The sequence below is a fragment of the Nuphar pumila genome, chromosome 11, assembly GCF_984573655.1.
Source record: "Nuphar pumila chromosome 11, dmNupPumi1.hap1.1, whole genome shotgun sequence".
In the NCBI taxonomy this organism is placed as follows: Eukaryota; Viridiplantae; Streptophyta; class Magnoliopsida; order Nymphaeales; family Nymphaeaceae; genus Nuphar; species Nuphar pumila.
Window position 1 is genome coordinate 109,394,653 of NC_143259.1, and position 10,130 is coordinate 109,404,782.

A 10,130-nucleotide genomic window follows, 5' to 3' on the forward strand; every position below is an offset into this window, starting at 1 on the left:
TAGCATCAGAGTCTGGTATGGTTGCAAAGACTTAAGTACCCTTTATTGCTATTCTTTCCATAAAAAAACGGTTTGAGAAAATAATAAAAATGTCCTTCATTCAAAAAAAGGGAAACAAACGATTCAAAAAAAGGACAAACATGTCCTCTATCTAGAAAGTCGATGATGATGTTGACTCTTTAAAGTCTACACAACGAAATGAACCTTAGTCGATGATCTGATGGTGATCCGGCGAAATGATAGTGAGTCGGCAATCCGATGGTGATCCGACGAAATGAACCTGAGCCAACAAAAATGTTTGTTTGACTTTTCATCGTCATCTTCTTCTTCTTCCTTCTTCGTAAAACACTATAAAACCCCCTTTTTCTCTCTCTCTAGATAAGAAATCAAGGGAGGCAAAGAGCCGACAATCCGATGGTGATTGTCATCTTCTTTCTACTAGTAGTGGCAGGAATGTTGCTCTTGTTCAGCGGGCAATCGACTGTGGCGGCTCCTCCTCCAACTTTGAGGGACACTTATAATAGAATCTTCCTCCAGTACACCTACAACGGAGTACAGCCTCCAGCTTCCCCATCATGAACCTCAAGACTGCTATCGGAATGGCTGGCGACTACAGTGATTTATAGTGTTATCGGGTCTTCAACAAGTCCCTACAGCGATTTATAGTGTTGTCAGGTCTCCAACGAGTCCCTACAGCGATTTATAGTGTTGTCGGGTCTCTAACGAGTCTCTACAAAAATTTATAGTGTTGTCGGGTCTTCAACGAGTTTCTATAACGATTTATAGTGTTTTCGGGTCTCCAATGAGTCCCTACAGTGATTTATAGTGTTGTGGGGACTCCAACGAGTCCCTACAACGATTTATAGTGTTGACGGGTCTTCAAGGAGTCCCTACAGCGATTTATAGTGTTTTCGAGTCTTCAATGATTCTCTACAGTGATTTATAGTATTGTCGGGTCTAACGAGTTTCTACAACGATTTATAGTGTTGTCGGGTCTCCAATGAGTCCATACAGCGATTTATAGTATTGTCAGGTCTCCAACGAGTCTCTACAATGATTTATAGTGTTATCAGGTCTCCAACGAGACCCTACAATAATTTATAGTGTTGTCGGGTCTTCAATGAGTCACTAAAATGATTTATAGTGCCTTCCGCAAATCACTATAGTGATTTATAGTGTTATTCAATAAGTCATCACGCGTAAATCGCTATTTGAATCAAGTCCAACTTGTCGGGGGTGTATCTCCCTAACCGGAGATTGGATTTCCAATCCGTAAAAAACGGCACATTTTTTATTGAGTATACTTTATTTTTGCTAATTTTCATCATTTTTTATGGTCATTTCACGCAGCGGGATCCAACAGCACAACACCTTGTTTCTCTGATGCAGGCAAGGAAGACTCAGTGATTTTGTCTATAAGATGGCCTTCTTATGACAAAATGAGGACGCATCTTCGTGTCACGGTGAGGAAGTCTCTGCAGATAACTGCTTAAGGAGTGTCATGATACACTTTGGGCTGACCGTTCTGGTCAGGAGCGGACCTTAGCACTTCTTGAGTGCGGCTACTATTGGTCGCAGATGAGGGACAACGTTAAGGGGTATGTGTAGACATGTCTCATCTGTCAGCAAGATAAAGGGACAAACCAGAAGGTTGTTGGTCTCCTTGAATCTTTGTCAATTCCAGAACGTCCTTGGGATAGCATCTCCATGGACTTCATTGTTAGTCTACCAAAGATAGAGGGCCTCAGTTCTATTTGGGTTGTGGTGGATCATTTCTCAAAGTATGATGCCTTCATTCTATCTTCTAAGGAGTGCCCTGCAAAAAAGACTGCAGAGTTGTTTGTAAAGCATGTGGTGAAGCACTGGGGTGTACCAAAGTGCATTGTGAGTGATCGTGATGCTCGCTTCACAGGCAAGTTTTGGCGCGAAGTATTTCAGCTACTTGGCTCTGATTTGTTGTTTTCAACAAGCTTTTATCTGCATACAGAGTGCATCAACGAGATACTTGAGCAGTATCTTAGGCACTTTGTTAGTGTCAATCAAAAAAAATGGGTGAAACTCCTTGACGTGGCACAGTTTTGTTACAATTTGTAGAAGAACGAGTTTTTAGGCTATAGCCTGTTTGAGATAGCCACGGGGCAGCAGCCACTGACCTCGCACACTCTTGCCGCACAAGAAAAGGGAAGGTCATCCTTCGCCTATCAGTTTGTTCGCGACTGGCATGAGAAGAATGAGTTGGCAAAGGAATTCTTACACAAGGCAGCAAAGAGAATGAAGAAGTGGGCAGACAAGCATCGTCGGTCTGCTAGGTTCCAAGTTGAGGACCAAGTCTTGGTGAAGTTATATCCTGGGTGCACAGGCATCTTTCGCAGACAGCACCGAAGACTACTTAGAAAGTATGAAGGACCCTTCACCATCACAAAAAAAGGTGGGCAAGCTAGCGTATAAGCTAGAGTTGCCCCCAGACTTCAAGGTGCACCTAGTGTTTCACGTGTGCAACCTCAAGCAGTTTCATCCAGACGATGGAGATCCAGAACGCGGTGTGCCACAATGCGCTCCCATCATGCAGAGGGCCCTAGCAGCACAACAGGCCGAGAAGCGCCTTAGTAAGATCCTTTGTCACAAGGTCAACTACTTGGGCGAAGCAAGGAAATATCTAGTGTAGTGGGAGGAAACAGCGGAACCAACGTGGGATCCTGCATTCCGAATGAACAGCCGCTACCCAGCTGAAGTCAAGGCTTACCATGAAACAGATGGCGTCGAGGATGTCGCATGATTTGAAAGAGTGAGCATGTTCCTTTGCGACTTACATTGTAAAGTTGTGCTTAAAGTCTGTTTTGCTTTTATTGAGTCTGATGTAAGCTGCCCGGTTTAGGTGAATCAATACCCCGAAGGGGCAGCCTGTATGCTTGAACTGTAATAGCCCTCAGGCAAAATTGTAAATGAATTAAATGGTTTGAGCTTTCTTTTGTTCACCCTCGTTGTGATTGCTTCTTGTGATTGCAATTCTTCTTCATTTATTCTTTATTGCTCTCTTGCACTCTGATTATAAGCTTCCGTGACTGACAAGCGAGCTGACAAATAGGCTTGCGGTGGTAAGGAAGGACCGTTGCGTCGCGCTGGCTCATTGAAGGAAATAGGCCTGTGACAATATGTCTATAGCTTATATTTAAGATTTTTTTCAAGCAAAACCAGATTTTTCAAAATCTCAGGAGATTCTTCCTTGCCAAGAATTTCTCAAGATTTGAGACATTAGTGGTCCCCAACTTTGGCCCATATTTTTCACCTATCACCTTTTTAGAAGCAAAAAGATACACACATGAATGGAAAAATATGGGAAAATTAAAAGGGACTGAAATTTTTTCTGGATCCTTATGCTAGAAACTGAAGAATAAGTGTGAAACAGCACTGCTTTAGCCAAATGGTGGCACATCTCATGCAATAAGCAAATCTCACACAAATGACAATGGAGAAGAAAGGAGAATGAACCAAGCACTTTTCCCCACCTTATATACACACACCTTCCCCTCCATTATAAGCAAGAAGCAAGAAAATAAAAGAAACAATTGGTTGTTGGTGAACAAGCTAACATGTTTGCTCAATCTAGGAATGTTTCCATAATATCTGAGTACATTCCAGCCTCTGGTCCCCTATAGCCCAATGCCTGACCATGATGGTTACTCTCCCCAGATGAGGCAGCCATCCTTGCAGGCATTGTAAAACTCCTTTTGAACTTGTTCTCCATCCTCCTGAACCTATCTCCACTGCTCACACCATGGCTTTCCAAGCTCAAGTACTCGCTCGCGCTTACGTGCTCGGCACCGATGCCGTTCGAACTTCCGGCGATCACCTTCGAATCATCCACGTTGGTGCCCACACTTGCAGTCGAATTCGGACTCGAATTCAAGGTCTTCGCTACTACAAACTGCTGCAATTGTTTAGTCCTCCTTTGAGCAGAGACACCCAGTTCACCAATGTTATCTGCACCAAACAGAAGCTTGTTGTCGTCTGCTCGGCCGGTAAGCGCGTTGAAGAATGATAGGCCGTTCGGCCATTTGATATCGGTGTCGCGATCGCCAATCATTTCTTCAATCGGCGGTTCGGATGCGTGGGGGAGGAGGAAGAGATGGGGTTCATCAGTTGGTGGCAAGCTGGTCCTTGCAGCATTGGGAAAGTTGGGAGGAGCAATGGCTGTGGTGGATACTGTGGCAGAATGTAGAGACCTCTGGTTCCAGTTGAATATAGCAGGGGGGCGGTTCGTCATGGTGGGTTTAGCCATGTTGGAAGGTGAGAATGATGAACCATTTCTAGTTGCGGAGAAGAGTTGGGAGATGTAGAACCCAGATTGGTATCCAAGAGACTCAAAAGTGTGCCTCATCCTCAAAACAAAGTGCAGATCTTCAGGTACCTGAATATCCAGATAGATTCAGCAAATATGTTCAACACAAAAGCATCTCATAGTGAACTTAATTAGTGAAAACTTGATAACTCACAGTCTTGCAAGACCCAAGTTGCAGAAGTCCATGCCCAGCTTGAATCACAGCAATGGTCTAAAAAAAGGTCCCACAAAATCAGGGTGGGAGCAAAAAGATGGTTATCTAAATGCGGAATTTATTACTAAGAATTAAGTTGGTACCTGAATACCAGATGCAAACTGATCTGTCCATTCAGAAGGGAGCTGTGGGGATTAAAAAAAAGTTAAAAATGGCAACATATATTAGCGTTTTTCCTTATAAAAAAATGTTTAATTTCAATTTTTTTTCTTTTGGATTCTTACAGCATCAAATGAGCTCTGCCAGTAGTTAGAGATGTTGGGTTCACATTCAGAAGGTTCCTTAAATACCCATTTATGGCATTTATCAGAAGCAACCTTTCCCATCAAACTGTTCATGATAAAAACCATCAATCACTCATTCTGGCAAAAAAATTACACATCCCATGGAAACTAACCAAAAGTAAAAATATGCTATACTACATTAAATATTTTTCTACATCATATATCTTTTTAACACCTACCCAGTACCCACCCTTCTCCATAATTATACAACTGAATGGACATCTTGCTAAAGGCTTTTCTAACAGGATCATCCCCATCAAGATCTTCCAGACACTCTGCTACTCTTGGCTTACAAAACCCATCTTCCCACATCAGCATCCTGCAACAAAAACAACAGAAACGAATCCTTGTCTTTTCACATCTTAACACTAAAAGGAACCGTTTTATCCTTTTTTGCTTTCAAGGAAACAAAATTTTCTCTCAAAAACAACTTACAAGCTACCATTGTCATCTCCAACTTTACATCCATTACCACCTCTAGACCTCCTGTAAATACCACAAAAGAACAAAATAATCAATCTTAGAAAAGTCTGTTTTTCATCAAATTGACCATCCTCTAGAGAGAGAGAGAGAGAGAGAGAGAGATTACGGTCGAGGTCTAATGGTCCAGAAGACAGAGTAGGTCCAGTCAGAATTCATGCAGACATTTCTGAGAGCTTCATGGAGTGCCATCATCCCAACTGCCTCCTTGCTCCTGTCTGAGCCCACCATTTTCCTTTTCTTTTTTCCCTTCTTTCTGCTAGATCCTTTGTGGTAAGAAAGGAAGAGACTTAAGATTTATTCTGCAACTAAAACTACTACAGAATTACTTGGTTGTAATTCTGAGAGCCTGCTTGGTAATCTCTGCAAGCAAGCAAAAGAGAGAGAGAGAGAGAGAGAGAGAGAGGTTGTTTATGGCTTTATGCTCAAGTGGGGGACAAGCTTTATCTTCTTTGGCCTAAAGAAGAGTGCCCAAGTTAAAGCCAAGGAAACTTTAGCCCTTTGGTTTTTAGCAAATTACAAGCACATACATTATCACTGCCATGAAGGTTTTGATTAGCACCTTTAATGGAAATGAATATCCAATTTGGAGGGTGCCCCACATCCTTGTCCCCAGATATCTATAATTGAAAGCAAAAGGAATCACCATCACTAAACTTTGCCTGTCAGACTATTAATCGAGAACAAGTCACATACGTATATGCCCACACCATGTTCTCTGTCTTAACAGTAGCAGTGGCAAACTTTGTCTTTCCTTTCCCTTCTTTCTTTTTCTCTTAGGAGCCCTTGTAGATACATACGCTCTTGTATTGCCCCTTAATTGTTGTTTTTTCTAAGCAAGCACCCTTCTGCGTCTCTTGTATGACATGACTAAGTGCAAATCTTAGTAATTGAAACAGATATAGACATAAGCTCGGGTCGAGAAGGTGCTGTTCTCTTCATGCTAGGTTCGACTCCTATCGGGTGGGTGAGTGCCTTTAACTGGTGGGCTCCGTAATAGCTTGGGTGTCGATGAACCCACCTGAGGTTTACTTTGCAGTTGGGCGCGCTAATTCAGTGACCCAGCTTTCGGTGAGGTTTTCATCATCAAAAAATTGAAACAGAGAGAGAGTTGGAATAGTAGCATTCCCCCAGTTCACCAAAATCTGACCACAGGGTGAGGTATTGAACATTGAGATCCTTCAATGGAATAAAACAATCATTTCAAACTATGCTCATGATTTGTGTGGGAAGTGATTTTCTTTTTATTTTCTAATGAAAACCCAAACGATTTCATTTCCTTTTAGAGTAGGATGTCTTCTGTCTTACACCAAGAATCTAGGCATCTTTTTTTTTTCCCTTTCATGATACAACCAAGAAAGTTTTCCATGTACCAACAGGGCCTCCGCTTGTCTGGTAGGAGCAGTTAGTGCACGTCATTTTGTGTTGGAAAGTTGCAAGTTCGAACCCCAAATGGTATGGTTGTATAATTGGTAGGGTCTGCCTAACCCCAGCTTTCTCTGTAGAAAAAAAAAACAAAGGAAAGTTTTTCATGTAACGGAAAGACAGGAAAAAGGAGTGTCTTTGCTCACCTAGTAGTGCACACTACCTCTAGTTTATCACTTTTTTTTTGTGTGTGTGTGATAGGCAAGCTGGGGGATAACTCCTGTGAGATTGGAGTCAAGATCTATATTTTGATAGTGCTACCTAACCATCCAGCTATCTCATTGGACACATGCACCTGATTATCATTTACCTCTAAATAGCTACAAAAACATGCCGAAATCTTGGCTCTATCAAAGCAACAGATTGAGGTGTCCCTAAAGTAAAAAAAAAACTTCTTTTTTAATTAACTATATATATATATAGGAAAATAGAAACCTAAAAAATGAGCAGTTTTAAATGAAACATGCTATTGGATTTTTTATGTTTCTCGAAATTTTAATTGTACGGATGTGATCTATATGCTTTTTTTTTATAGGAGTCACTTCTTGGATCATTTTGATTCTGATATATTTTTATAAGGTTTCAAAAAACAATGGCTTATATTTTTTATGAATTTTTTAGGCTCCAAATAGCACTTTTTCATCCAAAATGTATGATCCAAGTGTTGATTTCTAGTAAATCAATCATGCTTAACACATTTATGGGGTCAGAATTTCAAAAAAATATCAAAAATCATATATATATATATATATATATACACTATTGTTAGGATGTGAGGCAGCCCCATGAGGTTCAAACCAGAGACCCCTCAATTATGATAATGCGACCTAACCATCCAAGTAAATTGGAAAATATTTTCAAGATATATAAGCCATTTTTGTTAATTTCAAAATATTATTTTCTTTTAAAATTGTCATGATATTTTGAAAATTTCAGATGTCTAGGAAAACACTGGCATATGTAAAATATATATAAAAAGCATAAATCCAAAAACTTGTTTTTATCACTAATGTTGTAATGATGGTGTGATATTCTAAAAATGCAAAAAAAAAATATTTTTATCTTATTAATATCATGATAGTGTGCTATTTTTAAAAATAAGATAAATGTTTTTTAAGCATATATCGAGTTTAAAAATATAAATGCAATAAAAGCACAATATTTTGGAAAATACCATCAATATTTTTAGCATAGAGTTAAAGATGCCAAGAAGTTCATGGACGGACTAGAGTAAATTCCGAGTTACTAAAAATAACAAGCCAATAAGGCTGGCGAGGGAGACAAAAGATATGAAAAATCAAAGATGTGGTCCTACGAGGGTTATTGCAAAAGAAGGGGTGGGAAAGTAAAAAAAAACATGGAAAAAAAAAGAGGGAAAAAGGTGTTTGGTGTATGGCATGGTGGTAATTTTAAGGAAAGTACTGGGTCTAGGGTTGTAAATGTGTCAATGATATGGGAGGGGTGCCACGTGCGCACGTGCGATGGCAGGGGAGGGGTCGGTGGCATAAAGAAAGGACGTGTGGTGGGGGAGGGAGGGAGGGAGAGGGTCCTACGGGGAAAGTGTCCCCTCTTCAAAGGACATCCTCAGATAAACAAATCTGCCCTTCCGCATTGACCGCTGCCACACCCACACCTACCTTTTGCCATTGCCCGACCGTATCTTTTATGTGGACCTCCCCCACCTCCTCCCAAACCCTAACCCCTCTTTTTTAGGTTGGGTAGCCAACGGGTCAGGTATTGGACTCATCGAAGTGTACCCGAACCTGCCTAAATAACAATTCATCCAGTTCGGATTCGGGTTTGGGTTAAGGTTCAGGTTTTACTAAGTCATAAAAATAAAATCTCAAACCCAAATTCATATAATTTTAGAGATTTACTATTAATTACTAAAATTACATATAAAATCAAATACTCGGGTCGAGTCAAGTACTGAGAAGAAAGTCAGGTCAAGTTTGATAGCTAAGCATGGTGACTCCCTGAAAGCCCACAGAGTTTTACGCTGCCAAGACGGAGACCATAAGTATGACAGGCAAAGTTAGCGCTAGGGATGGCAGTGGATCGGAGGAAAATGGAGCTATCTCGCGCTTTGCCCCATTTAGACTTGGGATGGATGACATGAGACAGAGATGGAAGCGGGGATGGAGTTTAAAATCAAAAGCCGCGTGTGGATGGAGGTGGGGTTGGACTTACGCTTTTCCTGTCCTGCCCTGATTCCGTTAGTAAAATAACTAAAATATATTTAATGATTTAATACAATTTCATATAACTTTCATATATATATATATTATATATATATATATATTCTTAATTTCTAACCTTAAAGCTAAAACGACCCTTTCCTTTTTTTGGATGGTCGCTTCTCCACTAAGTTCTCCTTTCTCTCTCTCTCCTTCTTTTAGGACCATTCGGCGGTTCAACTTCCTTTTTTAGGGATGGCAGTGGACCGCGGAGAAAGAGGGTCTCACCCAGTTTGGACCAGGGATGGAAGACATGAAACATGGATGATGGCAGGAATCGAGGTTAAAATCAAAATTTGTGCAAAAATGAAGGCAGGGATGGAGGGCAGAATTTTGATAGGGGGCGAGGGTGAAGACCTTGTCCCCCACACGCACCCCGGTCCACTGCCATCCCTAGCCAGCCCGGTTAAGTTTCTGTTCTTGGGAGCAATTTCTCCGTGTAAATATCAAAAAGTTGGGTAGCCGACAAAAATCATAACCTAAGCCCGTCCTGCATATTGCTTGAATCAGGTGCGGGTTGACCCGAATATTATTCGGGTCAGCACTTTTATGCCTACACTTGAGAATTCGGGTTTTGGTTGGGTCAAATACCTGGTACAGACCTTTTGACAACTCTACTTTTAGGTAGGGTTGTCAATGGACCGGTTTAAGTGGATCGAACCATAAAGAACCTGGTGGGTTTCGGTCTGGTGATAAAGAAAGATGATAGATTAAAAAATTGGGTCGGACTCAAAGGGTCAGATTACGTTAGTGAGCCAGGTAGATTTATCAAAGCCAATCCAATCCAAATATTAATCAGGCTTGGATTTAGTATGTGGATTGCACCTCAAATCCATGCCTAACCGAACTGAATCTGATGGATTATTCTACCGGATTACATAAAATATATATGATGAGTTAATCGGATTTGGATTTGGTATTCTTTTTTTTACATCCAGCTCCAAAACCTAATAGCTTGATGTGGGATCCATTGATGCATAGATCACACCTGAGTTCGACCCATTTACATCCCTTTTTATCAAAGAGACAGAGGTCGGGGGGGTATGTATTATCATCAGGGTATGCGTGCAAAAGGATCGGATGCCGAATCATGCCAAAATCCGAATCTAAATCCAAAATGTAAAGTGCTAGGTCCAAATTTGAATCCAGAT

At 40.9% G+C, this 10,130-nt stretch overlaps 1 protein-coding gene across 1 annotated transcript; it reads right to left on the reverse strand.

The window, feature by feature from the left end:
- Positions 1-3,474: 3,474 nt before the first annotated feature.
- On the reverse strand, positions 3,475-5,552 carry LOC149822791 (protein RICE SALT SENSITIVE 3-like). Its single transcript, XM_089981262.1, has 7 exons — positions 5,427-5,552; positions 5,273-5,323; positions 5,028-5,156; positions 4,778-4,883; positions 4,637-4,678; positions 4,494-4,550; positions 3,475-4,408 (listed from the first exon to the last, which is right to left on the reverse strand). Exons 1-7 carry the CDS (start codon positions 5,546-5,548, stop codon positions 3,599-3,601), a joined length of 1,317 nt encoding a protein of 438 aa, XP_089837388.1. The 5' UTR covers positions 5,549-5,552; the 3' UTR covers positions 3,475-3,598.
- Between the last annotated feature and the right edge of the window lie 4,578 nt (positions 5,553-10,130).

Bases quoted from the DNA above. Each gene is read 5' to 3' on its own strand.
- LOC149822791 (XM_089981262.1), bottom strand. From the start codon at position 5,548: ATGGTGGGCTCAGACAGGAGCAAGGAGGCAGTTGGGATGATGGCACTC. The intron at 5,324-5,426 runs GTAATCTCTCTC...TGGTATTTACAG, and splicing joins TGGACCATTAGACCTCGACC to GAGGTCTAGAGGTGGTAATG. The intron at 4,409-4,493 runs GTGAGTTATCAA...CTGGATATTCAG, and splicing joins AACTTGGGTCTTGCAAGACT to GTACCTGAAGATCTGCACTT.